General features: G+C 42.2%; 1 protein-coding gene across 1 annotated transcript in view; it reads right to left on the bottom strand.

Annotated features, from left to right (window-relative positions):
- The window catches only part of TNNT3 (troponin T type 3 (skeletal, fast)), a 37,277-nt gene continuing 14,173 nt past the window's right edge, over positions 1-23,104 (bottom strand). Inside the window, exons 4-15 of the mRNA XM_010180525.1 lie at positions 17,889-17,903; positions 15,313-15,324; positions 13,646-13,663; positions 9,618-9,636; positions 8,784-8,829; positions 7,829-7,945; positions 7,451-7,528; positions 7,081-7,194; positions 6,767-6,876; positions 5,795-5,885; positions 2,773-2,813; positions 1-272 (exon numbers count right to left, since the gene is read on the bottom strand). Of these exons, the coding sequence (XP_010178827.1) occupies positions 224-272; positions 2,773-2,813; positions 5,795-5,885; positions 6,767-6,876; positions 7,081-7,194; positions 7,451-7,528; positions 7,829-7,945; positions 8,784-8,829; positions 9,618-9,636; positions 13,646-13,663; positions 15,313-15,324; positions 17,889-17,903 (710 nt within the window). The 3' untranslated portion in view covers positions 1-223. The remainder of the gene's footprint in view (positions 273-2,772; positions 2,814-5,794; positions 5,886-6,766; positions 6,877-7,080; positions 7,195-7,450; positions 7,529-7,828; positions 7,946-8,783; positions 8,830-9,617; positions 9,637-13,645; positions 13,664-15,312; positions 15,325-17,888; positions 17,904-23,104) is intronic.

A 23,104-nucleotide genomic window follows, 5' to 3' on the forward strand; every position in this document is an offset into this window, starting at 1 on the left:
AGGAGTCATCTCAGTTTCACAGGGAACCTGCTTCCTTTGGACTGAGGAAGCCACCAGACCCCTCCAGGAAGAAAAAGAAGAAAAGCAGCGGCCATATCCAACCCAGGCTGATATTGCAATTTTTGTTATCATTGAGGCATGGGAGTACAAGTGATTGGTGAAGGAAGGAGGAGTAGACCAGCAGGGTTTCAGCATGCCACTAAGGGCCATCCTGCCTGGTTCTTTACTTCCAGCGTCCGCCAACCTTGCCCTTGGCTCCTGCCTTCTTGCTGCTACGATACAAAAGGAAAGAAAAACATGTCAACATGATGGGAGCAGTGGGGCTCTGTGACCACTTCACATTTCTGACTGTCAGATTAGGATTGAGATACTTTCACTTCTCACATGTTGGGCACACCTGCCATAGAGCACGTCCTGAGAAAAATGTTGTCAATATTGTGGAAAGAGAGTCCTCCTCAGACTCTTAGTAAAAGGCTAGGATGTGTGTGCCTGAAAGAGGTGGACCCTTCCAGATTCCTGCATTAACAGGCCTGAAGTTCAGGTGGTCTCAAAATTAAATGACAGGTCTATCCAGCCCCAGACTTGATGACTCCTGAATTCAAATCTGCTATGATCTGGACTTCAGGATTTAGAACTGTTTTTGGAGAAAATTTCCTCATCATCAGGGAGCCCTGGTCAAATTGCTCAGATGCTCTAGTTATCTAGTAGTGGAGGAAAAATGTTGAGCAATAATTTAAAGGCAACTAAGAATTTCTTTGCTCTAGCAAAGGTAGAGTGGCTTCTTCCTTATACTCCAAGAGCAAGAGCCTCCAAAACAGTCCAAACAACTTTTTAGACCTCCCCTTATGTCAGTATCCCCATCTTGCTCATGGTGTGCAGGGGAACAGTCCAGCTACACTCCCTGCACAAAGCACTTGCGGCAAACTTTCTCCAAATAGTGCCTTCTTGCACACAGAATGGCAATCCTACATGCAAGCCACTTACCTTCTGACTGAGAAGCAGGCACACCTGGAGTCAGAGAGGGGCCAGGCGTGAAGTTAGTCGGGTTAGATTCTGCACCAGCTCCCATAGGCAGCACCTTGGCTTTTGGGGCTCAGCACACCACCAAGTCCTTCCATCTCACACACACAGTGATGAGGTTGCTTCTTGAACCAAAGTGTATGCAAAATGGGGGCAGCTCTTTGACATGGTAGAGCATGGGGTTGGGGGACAAACACAAGGTTGTGGGGCCTTGCTATCAATGGAGAGGCCTTCTTCAGAACCACTGGTTCCTCCAGGGAGCAGAAAAAAATGTGGGCAACACATCTGGGGAGATTTCTGTGATGTTGCCCTATGGATTGGTTCAAGAGCACTAGCCGTATTTAAGGAAGGATGTAGCACAGTGACACAGACATACACATAGTGGATACTTTACCTTTGGACTAAGTTAGACTTGGTCTATTCAAAAAATTGACCTTTTACATGAGAGAGAGCAGAGAGTTTTCTGCTTATCTTAAATTTGTCTGTGTCCCTTTTGCCAGCCTTTCTGCAGGTTCAAAACCCAGTATAGGAACTGCGTAGCTCCTCAAACGAAGGCAAACTCCTTTTATCTCCACAAGTGCCTTTGATGTTTGATGTTATGCCTAACATTTAGAGTGTGCTTAAGGAGACTTTATTAAGTCTAAACCAAAAGGATCACTTGATCCTTGTATAACACATTAGCAGACATTGCTTTGGAATGATACAGTCTAGTATAGATAGAAATTTAAGTACCCAGAAATCTCATGAGCTGTGGGCTTCTCAGTGTAACCTTTTCAAATGATGTCCTGAGAGAGTATCATGTCTTTTGGGTGAACAAGCATCCAGTACTGGTACTGCCTGCTGTGGGTGGTGTGGTAGCGCCCCTCAGAAGAGCAGCAAACCCCAAACTATGGCATCCTTCTGCAGCTGCACATTCTGCTGAGGTTTATCAGCCTACAGCTCTATACAGAAAATACCACAGGAAGGTCAAGCCTTATGTTTCATATCTACAGACAACTGAGCCTCCCGTGTTACATTCATCTGATAAGGCAGGGTGGCTTGGAGAAGTGGGAAGGCAGTGTCTGATCACTCGTATCATCCAAAGATGTCACCAAAGACCACCACTTCATTGCTGGCATGGCTTTGCTAAGAAGGCACAGAAGCACAGTGAAGATAAATCCCACTGCTGCAGAGCTCTCTTCCCTTGCTTCCCTGCAGTTCCTTCTCCATGTCTGTTAGTTTTCTGTATGCCCTAGCCCCCAAGCTTTGTCTAGCCCTAGTCTCTAATAAATTCACTCTAAACACCTAGAATAAAGATACAAAAAATCTGATGAAATTGAAGTATTGTAATGAAGGAAAGTGGGAGAGAGATGATGAGTGAAAAGAACTCACAGCAGTAATCCCATGATGTTAGTCTTGTTACACACCATTCCTTATAATCTTAGCAACCACTTGTTTACCCTTCGTAAACAAGCGTTGTATTCCCTCAAGTATTCAAAGCACCTTGGTCAGGTGTTTGAAAACCCCAGCAATAAGCAGATGGAAATTTTGCAGACATGGTGTGGAGAAACACAATTTTTTTCTTGTTAGCTGTTATGTTCACTTCAGTTTCCCCTTCATTTTCTCAATATGAGGCAGGATGGAAGTTGCCCTTCCATCTCTAGCCTTATTTCATTGCAACAAGAAAATGTCGGTTTTGAGGCTGAAGTGACTACTTTGAACACTGGTAATACATCCCCAGCCAGGATCTGGGAAGGGGATATAGGTACTTACTGCTTCTGAGCCTGATCGATCCGGTTCCTGAGGGTGACAATCTGTGAACAACATACATGACCAGAGCTTTTAGAGATAAAGAAATCTTGTTCCCTCACAGAGAGGGGACTTTTACCTGAAGAAGTGCTGGAAGCAGGTGCCTATGGCAGGGATTAATACTTCCTTTGAAATAAAAGCTCACCCTTGCTTGAAGGAGAGAAGCGTTGCTCCTTGGCAATAAATCTACAAGCCAATTTCACATGTCAAGGGAAAAAAAAGCTAGAATTTTATAACCCTTATTAGAAGAGTTCCTATGTATAGAAATGAATCTCCTATGAACTCGCATGTCAAAATGCAGGCAGGTGAACCGGTATGATTGTCACCCTGGCCAGTTGAAAAGGTCTTGCATGGCACCATCCACCTGTACATATCAACCTCACATTCTCACTCTTCCCTTACTCCTACACATTCAGAAGCGTATAAGCTCAAAGAGCTCCAGTGAACTTTTAAGAATGGAAGATGGATCACACATTCTGATGTTGTACCTTTGTTGGTTGGGACAGCAGGAGGTGAGGAGCTTACAGCGGTCACCACCTTCACAGACACTCACTTAATAAAAGAAGACACCTTTTAAAGGGGCTGAAGAAAATATTCAAGGAAAACCTGAGCAACCACATAGGAAAAGGTTGGAGTTGGGGCTCTGAACACCTTCCAAAACTCTGTTGATGACTGCAAGCCACTAGAGAGTCTATCCTACAAGATAGTGTGTCTTTTTTAGCTGTAGGTAAACATTATATTTCAACATGATGCGTGGGAAAGCAAACACCTACCTTGCACAGGATGAGCACCTTATGGCCTGACTTAGCACTTCAGTCCTGTCCCATAGCCCTGGACTCACTACTGAAATCCTGGGACTCTTCCAGCTCAGGTATTGGAAAAGCCCACAGGAACTAGGGTGTGATAGAGAGTCCTCTTTGTCCCTCATCTGTCGCCCAGTCAAGGTTCTACCTAGTTTACTTGGGGTGGAAAAATGCAGTTGACAAGACATACGCTTGCTTCTGCTTTTGGTGTAATTCAAACTTCTCCACTGTCTCTGCAGATCCAAGAACTGATGACCCAACATTTGAATATTTAAAGTGGCACTTGACATTCCCCATGTGCAAAACAAGAAAAAAAAAAATCATAGATTCAAGTTGGCCCAACAACTGGTATTTCCTGGCTCGTGTCTTTTCATGACAAACAGAAACAAAATAAGAGACTGAAACATTAGCAGGAACAGGACAACACAAGAAAGGAAAGATCAGCAGATCACTTGCTTTTGTACTTACTCATGGAAGTTTTAATAACTGCAGCAGTGGTTTAAATTATTTTTTTTGCAATTTGTTCCCAAGTGTGAAGGAGAATCAGCTGTCTTCAGTTTGACCCAAGGACTTAAGACTTACCTTCACTAATAACCTTGTGATAGTGACTATAACTCTCACTCTCCAATGAAGCACCAAAGAGCAACAGTTACTAGAGCTAAAGAACAGCTCCACTCCTGTGTGTCCCAGTTCCTTCCTTTGTCTCTCCCTTGCATCCTTGTGTGTGTCTCCTTCATTCCCTTTACTGTTTTCACTTACCTTTCTCCTCACTTTTTTCATGCTATCATCTTCCCTATTTCCTTCCACTTTTCTCCAATCTCAGCTGTGCATTTTCCTTCTATTTTGCTCGTTCTTTGTAGTTTCTCTCCTTGCTTTTTGCCAGCAGCCACCTATCTCTTTGTTTATGCAGAGATTTCATTACCATAGTATATACACTCCCTTTCCTTCCAGCACTGCCTCAATTCCTGTTGTTCCACACCCAGCTGACCTGCTATCCTTAAGCTAGCCCTCTCCAATATTTTGGATCTGGATAAGCACGTGGCCACAAGGTGGAGAATCTTTCCAAACCCCATACCATTCTTTTCTGTGAAGTCCAAGCTATTACATATGCATCCCTGAGCTTCTGCATGTGTCCCAGGTGCATCAGGGTGACTCACCCACACATGTAATACCAGAGGTGTGGATAAGGAATTCTTTTAGAGATTGTCTGAGTGGGTTGCATGCTGTATTCTTTAGCCACATTCCTCTTGGACCCTGACTGTTTTCCTAAATTACTGCTTCATCTCTTTTCAAAGAATGGAAGGTGAGAGAAAAAGGAAGTGAAGAGAGAGACACAAGATCCAAATTTCTCTTTTCTCTCTGCACTTGGAGCCAAGTGCCAGTTTCTGTCTGGCATGCGGCAGGCTCATGCATTTGCTTCTGCTGTAACACAGGCAAGTTCATTGTACTTACAACTTAGAAAGCTCCTCCAGCCTGCAACGCATTGTTAAAATCTAAGAGAGATCGAGATAGTTACATTGATGTTGCTCATTCTCTGTCAGCATGTGTCTGTGTGGCTGGGAATTAAAAGGAGAGCGAGATGGAGAGAGATCCAGTAGGATTTCTCAGGCAGTGAAACCTGATGTAGGTGAGTGCAGCCCTGCCCTGTGACTATGGAGGAAACACGTCCACTTTCTATTACCATATGACACTTCAGTCAGATGCTCCTATCTGGAGACAGTTTTCAGTGACTCCAGAGAGCTCAGTCCTCAGGGAATCTGTCTGGGATGGGAATAAAATTTACTGCATTCAAGTGTGAAATCAAAGATGGGTTTAAAAATATTACTTTGCAATGGAGATGAGTGAATTGAGAGTTACTGATTTCTCAGGCAGCAGTTACCTGTAGATAAACAAGAATTAACAAGATGTATTTGGACAGAGTGGAGAGCCCATTTTCTGTTGGGATTGCCTTTCCATGGGGCACTGAAAACCTTGAGAGTGGTCTATTCAATTTCAGCCTAAAATGTGAAATCCAGTCCAAGTATGTACATTAAGAGAAAGCAGTTCCAGGTGTTTTGCTGTTTACATATTGCAAAAGGGCATCGGAGACCCAAATGATAACACCACAAGGCTTTTGCCAGAAGAGTCACAGAAATTCGTACATTTTGGACACAGTGCCATTAGCAAAAAGCTTCTCAACTCACCTCGTATTTTTTCCTCTTGATCTGCTCTGCAAAGTCGTACTTTTCAGTCTCCAGCTGGTATAACCAGTCCCACAGTTCCTTAGCCTTGTCCCTGTGTGTTTATGGGGAAAGGTAGATGGGAGAAACACATCACATTATATACTTTCCACCATTTGTACATCACTAGTAATGAGGCTTTTTACATTGTATTTAATGCAGTTCACAGATCTTCCTGCAAGCCCTTTCCATCCTTTGAAAGCTACTCACCATTTTCAAGGTCACATTTTTCTTGCCTTCTCACCTAAGAACCTTTTAGACTCTCACTCTTGCATGTGTCACACACTAATGTATTTCCTACAGATTTAAATTTTCCCCTAACTCTTAATGAAAGATAAGGGTCTTGGGAAGTTAGATGAGAAGGAAGGAGGACTCTGAAGGCCACCCAGATGCTGAGAGTAGCTGCCGTTACTCAGTCCCATCTGTTTCAGGGCTGAGGTGAGCCAACCTCGTTTTTCAATCATGTATAAACTCCATCGTGTGGAGTCCAGACTATCATCTGATGACTGCTTTGCATCAGAGCACTCAGCTCCCAAGCCTCCAGCCTCAGTGGAGACCTGTACTCATACCTTAGCAGCTCAACTAAACCCTAGGAATGCTACAGATTCCTATCTGTAGGTTTGTTCAAATAATCTTAGAGCTGGGTTTGAAGTTTGTGTCTAGACCCATAAATGACTAATCCTAATTAGCAGGAGAAGCTAATGGAACTATGCCAGGAGCATGGCTAGATGGCTGCCAAACCATTTCAACCATTCTTCACATCCACATTTTCCGTCCATTCTCCAGATCAAGGAAGGACACAGCTTGGCCCTGTCCCATGATTAGCTTCAAGAAGGACCCTCTCATCTACCTCATTTTTTTCACTAGCAAAGACTCCAGGGCAATAAGACTGAATTTCAGTGGATTACATTCAGTAAGATAGGATAAGCATGTTACCTCAGCTTGTCTTCATTAAGGTGGTCAATGTTCAAGGGCTTGCGTCTCTCTGCCAGGACCTTCTTCTTCGTCTCTCTAGCTGTTTGCTTTTTCCCTCTCTTCTGATCAGCCTATTTTCAGAACATCAATTAATGTCAGAGTGGAGACATTCAGGCCAAATGAAATTATTTCAGTGACAGAGCATGTAAGACAAACTGCTAGGGACACAGAAGAATGAAAGGTGAGCTGTTTTCTCAACTTGTAATAAAGACTGTTCCCAGCCAACCCCGTGGTTTAACGCTACCATATTTCTTCCACTGATCTATGCTTTTTACCTTAGCCAGATAGCTGCTGTATGTGGCACCCATGGAAGACAGAGCCTTCTTCTTCTTGAGATCATCCTCAGCTTTTCTCTTGGCATCTTCTTCCTCTCTCCGTGCCTTTTCCTCCTGTGGAGTGCAGCACACAGGAGCAAGTTACTCTAGAGAACACTCACAGTTTACCCAGCAGCCAGTGTCACTGCAGGGAATGTGATCAGATAAGCATGCTGATGAGAATTGTTAACTCCTGTTTCCTGTTCTTGCTTTGAAAGGGTAGTCATTTCTTTTCCAGACCGAGACAGGCAGAACCCATAGGTTTTTTCTGTCTCTAAAGATCCCCTCAAATTTGATGCTGAAACAAGGAAAGAGGTGCAAAGACACTTACCGCAAGCCTTGCCTGACGCTCTTTCTCCTTCTCAGCCCGGATTCTCTGTTGCTCTGCTCTTTCAGCTCTACGCTTCTCCTGCAAGAAGCGGTAGCAGAGGCACTGAGTCATCACTGTGGCTTTATCTACCTCCAGTATTATGTCCCACCACCAAGAGCTTTGGTTCACAGAGAACAAGCAACCTACTCCCTTCCCAGAACACAAGGGTCTTGTGCAACATCAAACAAGAGTCTGACAGAGGGCACAGATGTGGGAAGAAGCCATTTGGTGCTTACTTGAGCAGTCAGTTCTGACTGATTTCTGCCAAACTCTGATAGTGGACTAATGAATTCAACCTCTCATCTACAGAGGATGGGAAATGGCAATACAAGAACTCACAATCCTCTCCTTGAGGGCAACCAGCTCTTCCTCTTCCTTTCTTCTGGCTTCAAAGTGGCTGTCAATCAAGGCCTGAAGTTCAATCAGGTCTTTGTTCTGCCTTTTCTTTTGAATGTCCTAGAAGAGCAGGAAAACACATTAAGCCAGCCCATATTGCTCTAGGAACATGCCCTGGACATTCCCAGCACCCTGCCTACACAGGGAAACAAAAGCAGAAAGTGTCTGCATATATCCCTGAAAATCTATGGTATTAGCTTAAATAGCTGTTGATGCAGGTCAGAGACAGTCAGAGACCCATCCAGGTGACAGTCAGGAGCCCAGAAGGGAAAAGAATCCACATCTCCCATTCCCCTACACCATATTTTATCCCTGGCCTTGCTTAGCTGCCTCCTTTTCACTTTGGGATATGAATCTTGCCTAGAAAATGTTCCAGCACATTTGGGTAAATCTGATATTTCTGCGGAGATTTTCAACACCAGAGTTTCTTCATTTTTCTGTCAACTTTCTAGGAAGGTATTTGGATCTCTGTTTATTGTTAAAATTCTGTGGTTATTTTAGGTAGTGCTTCTCAGCAACAGATGAACATAGGCCTACTTTAATTCAACCTGCAACTTTCAAACCATTTACAACAATGGGACAGGGGATCTGAGAGCTCCTAAAACACTTAATTTCTCCTTTCTTCATATATTGGCTTCAAAGATTCAAGGACCAAAAAAAAACAAACCCAAATGGATGAATTAACATTTTAGTTTAGTCACATTAGCAACAAATGTATCCAGAAAGTTTCAGGGAGCAAAAAAATAGCCTTTCACTGAAAAGAGGGGCAAAGCATCCATACTTTTGTCCTTGACTTATCCTCAGCATTATCCAATACAGAAGCAGTTATGTGGGTTTGCACACATGTGTATGGCTCAGGTACAGACAGACAAGCACAGCCAGTCTCAGGAATACTTACATCAAAATCTACTTTTTCACCCTCCGGTATTTTAGGAGCAGTTAGTCTGCAGAGAGTCAAAAATAAAACAAAGAAAGAAAGAAAAAGGGATTTTCGTCTTAAAGAGCAGGCAGCTTTTTAAGTAGCACGTCCTGACCTGACCTGCCTGCTGGCAAGCAGATGATGAAGATACAGAGGGGTAAAACAGCAAGTCAATGGAAAACTACTCCAGAATAGCACTAAGGACCGTTGTCCTTCATGGAAGGTCATACAGAGCAGGGAGTTACCCTTAAAAATCCTTTTGATTCCCAAAGCCTATGGTCATTCCCCACCACGTGCAAAAACATTGGTCCATGGGGGCTGTTGGCACAGTTCTGCATGCTCCATTCTGGGCAGCTGGCACAGTGGGAAGAGAAGGTGCTGGGAGCCAGAGCCCATAGGCCCATAGGAAGCCTTAGTTAAATTCAAGTCAGCCCAGCCCAACATTTGCCATCCTTCCTACTGTCAGCAATCCAAGATGATGGGTAGTTTACCAGCCATGGCCTCTGCCAGAGGATTTACTGTTAAGCCATCTATATCATGTGGTGCTGTGAGACCACTGTATGTTGTACAGTTCACAAGTCCTTTGACTCTGTCAGGAACTGGTCTTAAGACCCTGGCCAGTAAAGTACTGCTAAGGCATCCTCTGGCAGAAGCAAACATCCTGAAAAGGCATACAGAAACAGCTGGATGTTGCACAAGGAAGGGTTGGATAAAGGCTTCTAGTGGCCATTTACCTAATAGACAATCTAAGGGCTTCTGCTACATCAGAAAAATTATCCCATGGTTTTGAAACTCCCTGCCCCTCATACTTACTTTATTCTGGGCTTCTCCTCTGTATTTGGAAACATGGAGCAAAACAGGAAGGGGAGAAGAGGGACAACAGTTAGAACAACATAGATCATGCCAGCTGCTAAAGTAAAAGGAGGGAAGGGAAATATAACCTTAGGGGAAACATCCCAGAGAAACTGGTTAAATCTCAAGCATTTCCAAAGAAATACTCACACTCACACGCCCCTTTTGCTAGGAGTGAATCTGGTTTTACCCTTGAAACAGAATTTGGCAGAAAAGAATCAAAAAACTGCATAAAAGTCCCAAACGTAGCATCTGGAAGGCAATGGTTTCATGTAAATGCTAAATTATTTTTCTCAAATCATCCTGACCAAAGCTCTAAGGAGGACAGCTGGGCTGGAGGGTAGAAGTAAACGTTGACTTTTTCCATCAGCACTTCTTTTGCTAAAGTTAACCTGAATTCACAGTCATGTCTATGGTACCTAAGCTTTGCCAGTTTTGCTCAAATGCCCCACATGGAGGACAGGAGGGAAAAAACCTCATGACACACATTTTCTCCAGGTTCATTGACTCCCAAGATATCTTAGGGTACATGTCTCTGAGATACCTTGGTGCCATGGAGAAGAAGCTTATTCTTCTGCACTGTGTGATGCTCCTCAAACCCAGCTTGGAAAGGCCATCCTCTCTCAGCAAGCAGCCTCTCCTGCTGAGGTACATGCAAAACTCCCATGGGCATTAATGGGAATGATTTTTGCATCTCCAGAAGAGGTATAATGCCCTGATAGGCAGGCTAAACCATCACAGAGACTGTCAACTTGGGCCCTCGGGCGGTAAGAAATGTTCCCCTGCAACAAGTGACCTTTCCCTGGCTCTCAGAAATGTGCAGTCTCATGAGTTACTTGGCTAACATTTGTGCTCATGCTCAATTCCCCTCCCTGCTATGCTTTTTAAACTTCAGTTATTAACTCCAGTGCAATGCCAGTAAGTTCAGCGGTGTTATTCTCACAAACAGAAGTAAATTAAACCTATGTGTTTACTCCGGCCTAGTCTCCCAGGGACCCAGGTTGACATTCATAACCACACGCTACGTTTGAACTTTCAGGGACGCTGCTGGATTCTGCAGTACATGACTCTCCCTGTGTTAGTTCAGTGGAAGAAACTGAGGTAAAAAGCTCACCGCCTATTGAATCTGGTAAAAACAAACAGCTTTGTAAAGTAAAAGTCAAACCAGCCTCCCTCAGGAGTGGGTGCATGAGCCCTGCTATACACAGATACAGAAAGCTATTATATTTTTTCAAATGCTTATTTGCATCCAGGTGTTTGGGGACGGATGGAGGAAATTTGGAGTAGCAAATAGAACAGAGTAGGATAAAATAAAGTGAAACATAAGAGAAAAAAATAGCAAAATCTGATACTAGAAAAATATTTAGTGGAGACATGAGTTTCGAGGATGTTGGATAATAAAAGAAATTGAGAAAGTGGCTGGAAATTGGTTTTTGAGATAATTAAGACAAAAGAAGTGGGAGATGCATAAAAGAGATCAGAAATCAACCTTTCCTTTCTCTCACACCAATTTCAGTAATGAAATTTTGAGGGGGAGGAAGGAAAGGAAGATACAAGTTGCTCCTAAAGAAAAATAACATTAGCCAACGGTGTACTTCTGTATTTCTCCAGTCACTTTTTTAATTGGGTTTTTTTTTTTCTTCAAATAGCCAGTGAGCTTCTTAACACATTAGTTAAATTGTTTTGTTTTGTTTCTTAGTTGGAGAGAAGAAAAGTAACCACAATTAACCAGTCTATCAGGGATGTTACTCACCCCGGATTCCCTTCCCTCATGACATACCCAGATATTTTTCAGAACCATTCCTGTTTAGCTTAAAACTGCCTGTTAGTAACATTTCGGGGTGAGGGGGGAGGGAAATGGACAGGAAATGACTGGTTTTGTTTGTTGACCTTGGTCACCAGGATCGACACCTGTCTGTCAATGACTGTGTGAATTTGGTTTCAGCTGCCACCAAATCAGCACTTTAAACTCAAATAAATCAACAAACAATTGTAACATGAAAAAAATGTTAAGGTTAGTTGTTCTTGAAATAAGAAAATGTAGTTAGAATATTTAAATGTACCTCCAGAAAACCAGAAAAGGAGATAACAAAGAAGTAGGAGCCTTTATTAAAACATGAACAGTAATAAATCTGTCCTTTGCAGGGCATGACCCAGCATGATTCATACTGTATGCACCAAAATCAGCCCAGGGATGGGATTTATTTTGAAATGCCCCTTCTTTAAAGACACTTAGTCAAGGAACTGGGCCAAAATTTATCGACAAGCAGGAATTGGCATAGGGAATTCCTGTTCCTATGGTGGATTTTGGCTTATACTCTGTTCATTCTGCCCATGAACTATGAGGCTATGACAAAATCCCCACATGCAACCCTGCCAAAAGAAGGCAAGAGCCACTGGAGATCCAACTTCACTGTCCTGGAGATTACAAATACAGTCTCTTAGTTTCTGGTTTCCAAAAGGGTTAGCGCAGGGAGAGTATACACCACCATAAATACAACCTTGCTTTCTCCTGCCCAATCTATGAGATGTTCACACAGTGCTCCCTCTTTGTGTGAATCCTTCTGAACTGCCTTTACTTCATTCAGAAATCCCTAACACCCTCCCTTAATCCCACTTCTCAGAAGCAACATCTCTAATTCACAGTGTGTCCTTGAAAAAAAAAAATCAATATGCTATTAAAAATAAAAGGAAAGAGAGACAAAAAGGAGAGAAAAGGGCTCAGCAAGGTCCTCAAGGTATTTCCCTAAATAAGAAAAATGCCTGAAAAGTGAGCAAGAAAATTAAAACAAACGAACAAAAGAAAAATTGACAAAAACAAAACAAAGAAACACAGAAAATGCAGGGTGGTTTCAAGTGGCATTGGGCTTTGTCTTTCAAAACAGCTGGCCAGGTGTTCTAGGGTTTCGGGCAGTCAGAATACAACTGAGCTACTTCAAAGGCCTGTAAAAGTCTTTGGGTCTTTCTATACGTTTAAGCTGATTTTGAATTTGCCCCAGAGGACTAAGTTATCTTGCCCACATACAAGGACAAAACTGATCCTGCATACATTTAGATTTGGTCCTTTCACACAAGTCTTGTGTCTATCCGTGTGCTCCATGAACATACTATCTTAAGCCCATGGACTGCCCCACCAGTCTGAATAAATGTATTCACATACTGGATGTTTAGCACAATCTTAAGTGCATAGCTGGAGTAGAAGTTTAAATATCTGCAGATTCAGGCCTGGGTACCACGACCTTCTATGGTTGGGTGAGGAAAGCTCATCTGTGCATGGCTCAGCTATATTTTCAAGCATGCCACTGTTATTAAGAGATACTTCGGTGATTTTTGGGGGCATAGAGAAGGTTTGCTGATGAGAGGTATGACACAACAGGTTCTAGCTAAAAGGCAAGTCCAGAGTAAGCTTCTAAAGTTTGGTTTTCACCATCTACTCTCCTAATGAGGATGTACAGGCTTCTCAATACAACAGTGACCACCCAAGTGTGATTGGATATGCACAGTGAGCGATTCTTTGCGGCAGAGATGTTTTGGCCCAGTTCCTGAGTTTAAAATCAAGTAAGGAACAAAAACAAATACAGAAAAAAAAAAAGTGTGACATGTTAGAAACGTGACTTTGTTGTCTTAAGACAACACCGAGCTACCATCATAGTATTCGCCTTCTTCATCAGCTGTAGGTTGAAGGATAAAAGCAAAAGAGAAGCACAGTAGTCAATCCACAACCAGCGCTGCTCTCCTAAGAGCAACTGAGCCCACTCCCTCCCTGCTACACTGGGAACCTCTCTGGAGATCGAACAAGAAGAGAAGCCACCTTTTTAGTGATTCAGTTTGGCAAACATACAGCCCTTTTCTCCGTGTTCATCCAAAGCCATCCAGAGAGGCCATTTCCCTCACGTGCTTTCTTTGCTCTTGAACAAGGTCAGTGTTTTTAACACTTTCCCCAGCACTGAAAGAGAAAAAGGGTGAGAGTCTGTAGGTGCATCACGTACCTTCTTCAGGGGCTTCCTCTGCTGGTGTCATGGTGTGAGCCGTGATGGAAAGACAGGAAATAGAAAAAATAAACAAATGGACAAAAAAAATCAAACAGAAAAACAAAACAAAACAACACCACCACCAAAACCAGAACAGAACAGATGTTTAAAGCTCTTGGAAGCCTGAGAAAGAGACCAGGGAATGCATGAAGGGGAAAAAAAAACCATAAAGGAATTAGTGAATTAAGACAATGAGAAAAGGTGTCTGGAGAGGCTGTCAGAGTTAAAGGTGCTGTAAGGTTAAAGTAGTAGTAAGCGTGGAGATTAAAGGAGAAAATAGCTCCAAGTAATCATTGTGGTTAATATCTGTTTCTCTTGTTTTGTTCTCTTCTACTGACTCAAGACTCCTGTTCTCTCTCTCTCACACACACACACGCTCACTAGTGTTGCAACAAGGTGGAGAAAAATCAGAAGTCATGTCACATACCTGGCTCATGAACTTCAGGTGTGAAGTGTCATGGAACAAGATGCGATGGAAAATAAGAGAATGAGAACGAGAAACCTGTTATTTCACACACCAAAAGAGCTTTTGAGCCATAGGGGTGGAGGGGCAGAGAGGAAAATGGGAGAGGTGAATGAAGTTAAGTAAACCTGAGTAAAAAAAAACTTAATTACATTCGATATAGTATATAAACAGAAGTCACAGGACAGGAAAGGAATTCAGTCAGGTGAAACAGGCAGATTTATGGTAATAATGCAGTGCTTAAAAAAAACTTATGAGCATTATATGACATAAAGCACAACCTGACAGCACAGCGTACCAAGGTTTACCTTGATTTGAAATATGCACATGAACATAGTCAGCACTCTCAAAGTGCTATTAGATCCATCCCTTTCTACAGCAGTACTTCAGTCATTTGAAATAAACACAATGTGGTTTGGAAACCGACTGAAATACCTGCTGTAACTCATCATCAACATTCAGCTAACTTCCAGAGAAGCTCAGTGTTCTTTTCTAGATCTATGGCTCAAGCCAAGGCAACTTGGATGTCTCTATGAATCTACTGCTGTTCTTCGCATCCATTTGCAATGTAGAATTACCAACAGATTACTTTGCAGGAAGAAAAGGTTCATTAAAAGTCTGTGCAAGTCTACATTTCAGTCTTCTGCTGTTTTGGCAAAGCAAGAATCGATCAGCAATGCGGATTTGCAGGGCAGATTTTGCTTTTCAGCCATACGCTCACCACTGAATATTTTGCAAAGCAGGCATAAAGATAATGCAAAATCTCCCAGTATTTATATTCCCTGTGTGTAGTCAATGGGTCAAATTCTGCCCCGAGATTTGAAATGAAGCTTCCCCTATAGGAAGAAACATTCATTCTCATGTCACAGCGCAGAATTTAACCCATTCCACAAGGACACCTTTTGCTGAGCTACTTTTTCACAATAGTATATGTCTTCCCCTAGTTTTTAGTAAAATCTCCATGCAACAGCTAAGTTTCCTCCTCCTCACTGCTTATTACACTGAAAAACCAATATTAAACTAAAAAACCACCAACCCCAAAGGCATGCAAGTTACAAGCTATCGTTAAAAGATTGGTTGTTATCTCCTGTCATCTTGTATTCGCTTCCCGTGCACCCTGTCCCAGACAGGCAATGGGGAGTTTAGAAGTTAAACCACATACCTGGAGGGGGGGCTTCATTTAGTAGGAAGTGTCAGGGGGGAAACATAGGAAAGGAAGATAAAACAATTAGATATAAGTTATTCAGGAGGGGATCACCTCAAACTTTGGTAAGACTGGCTTGAAGGACTATCATTTGCAGACTAGGTTATAGGGATAGTGTTAATAGTGGATAGTGGAAAAGGAGAGTAATTACAGAGGGATGTGAAGTAGGCAGGGAGGGGATGCCATAGAAATGAAAGATAAAAGGAATTTGAATGTTGATGAATTGCAACAGTTTAAATCATGCAAATATATAAACAGTTGACAACTGCAGTAACACTGGTGATCCTTACATTGGAAAGAAAACATCCAAGAAGCGAGTTTTACAAGTGTGCAGTGTAACCTGTGTTTCAGCTCTGCACGTAGCCTTCTAGCTATCAGAGTAGGTATGGGGACACAAGGGTTACTGCAAGGAAGTACTGCTTTGGAGGTATCATGTCTGCATCTGAAGCTACACCATCTAAGAACCTCCACTGACAAATGTGAGGCTTTGCTTTGCAGAACTGGATATATTCAGGTCTACACAGGGCTTGTCTCTGCTGCAAAGGAGCAGAAACCACTCGAGCCTGCGTGCCAGCATCCCACTGCAGGCAATAGCTGTGAGCAGAAGTGGCTTGTGTTCCTGCAGCTCAGATACCTGCTGTCTGCCCCAGCTGTGGTGCAGTCACAGCTCTAAAGGTTTTCAGGGCACTAAAATGTTTCTTCTAAGTTTCACAGAAGGGGACTCTTCAGTTACAAACAGTAATTATACTTTCTAAATTTTAGGGAATTGTAAGAATGGATTGGATTCTTCATGAGTCTGGTTTTCTTCAACATCTCCAAATGCCTATGTACAGAAATGCTCTGGATTAATACATAGGAATTTAGATGTCGCACACATGCTCTTGATTAAGTGGAAAGTGTCAGCAAAGAAAAATACGGGAATTAGAGCAAGAATCACACAACAGCAACAACTCTCAACTTGTGCAGGCCAAGGCTGTGACTTGGAAGATCTGTTAGACAAAAATTAATAACAGAGTAAATAAACAATCATACAGTGATACGAAAAGCTGAGACAGTCTCTGACATAAAAGTTTCTTTTAAACTTATTTTATTTATAGCTTGTTTATAAGCTTTCCTTTTTGTTATGCTTTATGTTACAGAGGGAAAAGAAAACATGGGGAGGCTGTAAGTATGGCTTTATTGTTAATCAGATGACATTAATACCTGGTGTTTTGCAGAAATTTCAAGCTCATATGTATGTCAAAGCTTGAGACCAACACTCAAGTCGTGAGTAGCAGTTCAGTAAATACCAGGGAAAAGAGGGACAGAGCGAGGCAGAGCAGCTGGGGTGGTAGCAATGACCTTTAACTTGTGCAAACCAAAGTCAGAAAAAACTTGGGAGCAGGTAACAGACAAGAATGAATATGGTTAAAGGGAGAAGAATGTGAAACGAGCAGTGGTGAGAACAAGAAGAAGATGAGAAGCAGCACACAGATTAATGCTGAAGTGTTAAGTCATGCAAAAATCAATCAGACAGCTTTCACCTCACTCACTTCAACCCTGGCAAAAGTACTGATCTCGACTAAACTAAGAGGCTGGGTTCCCTTTCTGGAGAGCAGTGAAATAGCTGGGATGGGCGGCTGCTGAGGTGTGACTGCTTTAATAAACCTACTCCAAATGGCACAGAATCATTTTCACAGGCAGTTTAGAGGATGCTGCGAGTTCAGTTTTTGCTTTTCCAGATAATAAACATTCTAACGTTCCCATACGCACTGTAAGGACGGCTCTGAGTCCAGTCAGTGGCTATTATTACAGCTTATTCATTGAGGTATTTGTTTACAAAACGTTATTACAGTTTTCATGCAATGGTTAGCTCTTATCCTCATTATTATGCATCACAGGGCAGAGGAAATTATTACTGGTGGAAGGTGTAAGGAAGCTGCAAGTTACAGTTTATCATTAATATTTGGCTTTTATCTGTTTTCTTCCACCATGTTTGAATTCCTGAGTATAATATTAGAGTTACTGGTATCATTTTCTGTCAGAAATCATAGTTTCAATTAAATTTCAGTATTTCAAAACTCATGTAGATTTTGCTAAGATTTTGGTTATAAAATGGAAACTGTTTCACAACCATAAAAGGCTGCATAACTACTAATATCTTATTAATATTAATACTTTTTTTTTGCCTTGTGACAATCTCTCATATCAGATTTGTTCTTGCATTACACTATATATAACCTACATTATCCATAAAGTCAATGCTTCAGAAGCATCTAAAATAAAATTTTCATTTCAAAATTTGGAAATCTCACACAGAAGAAAGAGGGTAAAAAATTAAAATGTTGGAACAAAATTGTTTGTTCCAATTAAATAATAAAAAAATTAATAGCTGCCAAACAAGACTTTGCTCTTTGGTGTGTTTGTTTGTTTTAAAAGTTTTCATTTTGTCCCATTTCAGAACATGACCCAATTGCGAAATTGCCAAGTGCGATTGAATTTCCAGCACACAATAACCCTTCAGATTGACGCAGAGGAATTCAGAAGTCACATACCTGGTTCATGGACTTCTTTAAGAGGGAAGTAGCAGGGAAGGAGATGCAAAGAAAGACAAGAGAGTTAGAGCAAGAAAGAGGATGATTAAAAAAAAAAACCACAAACCAACCTTACACTTTTTAGCCAGGGTGGAGGGGTTAATGGGATAAAATAACATTAATAAGATTAAAAGAAGAATAGAGGGCACATATGGATGTCAATAAGAAAATCATGGAGAGGAAGGGCAAGCAGTGTTGGGAGATAAAAGATGCAGAGAGCTAACACATTCATAATGTTATCAATCAAGTGCCATCTGTAACCTTTGGTTGACAAAAGCATTTACTTGTATTTAAATCAAGTCCATTACCCATAGGTTTGAATGTACAAAAAAGGTGTAGACGACCCATTCTTATTCATGTGCATAGAAATCCCAGCCTCTGCCAAATCAATGGGCTCAGAAGAGCTAGCATTGATTTCCACAGTGACCAGGATTTCACCACTGGTTCGTAGGACTGCACACCAATGTGGGAAGGTGAGTACGAGCAGGTTACTGCTCTCCAACCTGCAGGATAAATTGTCTGATGAAAGCCTAGCTGGACATGCAGAGATGGGAGCAGGAGGGCAGTTGAAGTGTAAATGAGTTTGAGATGGCAGGCTGACACTTGAATCACGTACTTTAATAAGTATGAACGACTATTTTGCTAATCACACAGACTGCCTTACCAGATCTGGATTTAATTCATTTTATAAAATCAAGCAAAAACGCAACCCTGCTACCCCCGTTTTGGCATGATGCACATTAACCCAGAAAGCTGCCAATAGTTACGGAAAATGCATGCAACTACATCTTTTCTCTGATTGGCATGTTCTGCAAATACACTGCAACCGAAACTACGCCACTCGATCCAACCCTTAGCCCAACAGAAAACTAGGTACGACGCAGTGTTACTTGTTGCTCATGACTTCAGATGCAAGTCTTTCCATGTCAGCATACATTGCTGCAAAAGCCTTTTGTCCCTGTGCAGTGGCAGGAGGACAGGAGGAAGAGGTGCACACGATCAGGGAGGTGGCATTGCCACTGGGTACGGCTGCCCAACCTCCTGTCCCACCTCCAGCCCCAGTGCATGGCATAGAGGAAATGCTTTTGGGAACACCATCCCTGTACCGGCTGGTATCCATAGTGAGAGCCTGGTTAGAGAGGTCAGAGCACTAGGGAAAATATAAGCAACGCCCAGCCTGTGCTTCAGGTATTGCTTTCCAAACAGTGGTTAGTGCTTGTTATTCATTATGCCACTTATCCTTCGAGAGCAAAGCCGCTGACAGAGAGCCCGCAGAGGACAGTTTTGTATCCTCTCCTCTTCAACCACCTCCAGAATTCCTGCATGCATGACCACTTCAGGCAGAAACAGAGGAATTCACAGGTCATGGCACATACCTTCCTCATGAGCTTTAGTGGTGGGAAGAGTCACAGAGCAAAATGCAAAGGAAGACGAGCATTAGAAACATCAGAACAACTTTCATTTGTACAAAATGGAGGGGAAGGGAAAGCCTGAGAGCATATTGCAAGGAAATAAAATTAATACGGGTGCAAGAAGCACTACTAGGAGTGAGGGCACAGATGGTCTGAGATATTAAAAACATAAAGATGATTTAAGTGGCCATATCAGATGACATTTGTCTTGTATGCACATTCCTGCAGTCCTGCATAAAGCCTGGAGCAGCATGCCATTTCACAACCCTGATGCTCGCCCAAGTGGATTTACAACCCAGGGCCAACAGGCTTTTGGTAGTAAGTGGCTGCACATAGTACTGTGAGACAGTGGCCTAGAAACATCATTGCATGAAGAAGAAAAACACCTTGAATCATTTGCAAAGCTAAAGCATCAAAAATTATCACTAGTTGTTTTATACAACAGGGTTTAAGCTGACAAAAGGGCCTGTGGAAAGGCTACTGTAAGAACATCAGCCCAGTAAAGGAGGGCAAATCCTCTCTGCAGCTGCTGTAGCAGCTCATGGGCACATCTGCACATAGTCCTGGCCCACCCTGAGTGGTCCAAAATAACTCTCCCAGGGACACATAACCAGTCTCAGAGTGAAGGCTTTGTAATCTTCATCCTTTTAAGAGCTTTACATTTCCCAGCAGTTTTAATACTTTCTTTTTTCATGCAACAGTTACCATGTAGAATTGCCAGTACATTCGATGTCAAGACAGAACATGAAGGAAGAGAGTACAAAAAGCAAAATGGTAGGAAGTTTTATTCTATATTAATATGACTTATTTTTAGCTCCTGTTTCCTTTTACTATCTTATGGATTACTGGCTAAACCAGACCTTACTCTGAAAGACAGGAATTCAGGAGTCACATCACATACCTTCCTCCTTAGCTTCTTTAGGTGGGAAGAGCCATGGGACAGGATGCAAAGGAACATTAGGAGAAACACATTATTACATGGACTGATATTACACAGGCTGAAAACTCTGTTAAGCCAGAGGGAAAAGTTTTATCCCAGTAAAGGATGCACTAATGGCCAGGAAAGGAAGGAATCTGAGGCATGCATGGTTGGGAAACAACTTCACCATGTGAAGCAAAAAGGTAAAAACATATTGGGGAAGGAAAATCCCACAATAAGCTCAAGTAATACATGCTGACATTTCTCTCTAATTCCAGTTTTAGAGGAACAACCTCCTGCCATTGCCTGGATGGGCTTTATGGCACGCGCACACGCAGCAGCAGAGGCTGGGTTACCACTGGGCCAACGTCTACCAGACCTTGCACCGAGACCATTCCCATGCATTATCCTGCAGCAAAGCTGGTCACAGAGGAAGGGTGGAAAGCAAAGACAATGGAAGCTATAAGGCTAGGTAATGAGGTCCTGTTCCTCTCACACCACCCTTTTGAATCCCCCACCACCGCCAAGGAGCCAGTGGGGAGCAATTCAGAAGATGATGGCACATACCTGCTTCATGAGCTTCTTCAGCTGGGATGTGGCAGGGAACGAGTAATGAGATGGAAAATGAGAACAGTTAGACTAAAGAGTGTGTGAATGCAACAATAGGGTCTGAAAAAACACAGAGCGTATGAAATAGAGAAACAGAGGAGGAGATGAAATGGAGACAGGTAACCAAAGCACACACAGATATGAGAAATGTAAAACCTTCAGGACCTGGTTGCTGTAAAAACCCTGCAAACCGTACTGAGTGGCTCTCCTACGACATTATAAACAGTTTACCATTGTTTCAAGTACGTCCATAGCACAAAGCTTTGCAAATGCGGAACCAACACACCCTTTGGCTCCTCCTACTCGGAGCACCACATCCCAAACCTCTCAAGTGCAAAGGGTGGGTTTCTGTTCCAGCCCCTCTTCTGTCCTGCCTGTCCCACCTTGTAAATGCCACATGCAATGCAGGGAGCCCGCTGGGGTTACTTGCCAGTGTCTGCATAGATATGATTAATAAGATCTGCATTCTGCAGTATTGTTCTTTATATTATATATAACATTATATATTATAGTCTATAAACTTATAATATATACTATATATAATATTACATATTAGAGAATATATACTATGTAATATATGGCTACACACATACCTTACCACAGATGGATTTTGATTTCAAAATCCATCCAATCATTATCTGCCAGGCTACGTAGGAGAAACCAGTTGACATCTGGTAGAAACCTTTATAGCCAGACCCCAGCTATTCCACAGCAGGCATTACAAACACCTGTGGCTAAAAGCCAGCCTCAAAGCCTGCTATGGGTTGGATGAGAGGATGGTATCTGCATTTCCCCTACTGCTCCCTCTCTGAAACTGAAGTGAGGGTGTCCACATGAATACGCGAAGATATGGGGCACCGTTGGCACAATGTGTGTAAGGGACAAGAAAAGCCCTCTGCCTGGAGGTCGTCTGTCCCAGCAGCTTTCTCTTGCCTCTTGTCTTCTTCTACCACCTTGCAAAATTGAGGTGTGCGCTGGCACCAAGCCCTGTGGCAGGAAACAGCGGGGCTGAGAAGCCATTTCACATACCTTCTTCTTGAACCTCTTCTGCAGGTGGGAAACGGCAGCAAAGAGAATGAGAGGAGAAAATTAAAACAAGAAATATCTTACGGGAACATTTTGAGGTCTGTCAAACTCCCAGGCCATTGTGGGTAAGAATACACAATGATGGGATTACAGGGTGAGAGAATTAAAAATAACATTTTTATGGCCATATTATGGGGTTATAAATGTTACTGAAATATAAGAATGTACGACAAAGGAAAACCACATTAGAGAAGACATCAATTTCCTTATTCTTTATTAGAGCTGGATGAAACGCCCTAAACTTACTTTTGGTGAATTTTTAACCAAACATAAAATTGCTGCATTTCTTTTGTTTCAAATCTTTTTCTCAAATGGTGAAAAATTTTCACCAACATTTATCAATTTTTCAATTTTCAAAGAAATTAGTTCCCAAATTTCAACAGATGGACACAAACCTCGCAGGGTGTCCCCCTCCCTTTTAAAAAATTCTAAGCTTTTGGAGAAGAAAGGAAGGGATTTGACACCATTGTGACCAAGAAAAAGGCAAGCAGTTCAGTAAAATGGTAGGCCAAAACAAACATATATATATATATATTTGTTTCCATATAGATATATGCATATACATACACACACACACATATGTATATATTGGTTTATATATATGCATGTATTTATATATAAATGTATACATATAAATGTTTTGGCTTGATTTTTAAACAAAAAGCAGGCCAGATTTCCTACCAGCTCAATAAGTGACATCAATGTCCATCATTTCATTGATGTCTGTGGCTCAGGACTGAGTCCCAGCCACAGGGTGTGAACCATTTCTCTGTATTTCTTCACACACATTCTTCCTCTACATTGAGAAAGAAAGCAGAAGCCATGTCACGTACCTGCTTCATGAGCTTCAGGTGGCAAGTGTCATGGAACAAGAAGCAACAGCAAGCAGGAAAATGAAAACAGAAAACTGTTAGTAACTGGTATGGAGGTGAGCTCAGGCCTGGAGAAAAAGGTGGTTAGAAAGTGATGGAGAGAAGTTACATGGATGAAGGAAATAGATGACCTTTTGGACGACCAAGCAAAAGCAGAGAGCAACAAGAAGATAAACCTCAGAGGAGATGGTCATGCAGATTAAAAAAATAGGAAGTCACCTGCCTATTAATTTCATATTAAGCGTCAAATTCTTGAAACCCAGAAGGAGACAGTTAGGG

Source organism: Mesitornis unicolor, unplaced genomic scaffold (genome assembly GCF_000695765.1).
Source record: "Mesitornis unicolor isolate BGI_N332 unplaced genomic scaffold, ASM69576v1 scaffold10280, whole genome shotgun sequence".
NCBI lineage: Eukaryota > Metazoa > Chordata > Aves > Mesitornithiformes > Mesitornithidae > Mesitornis > Mesitornis unicolor.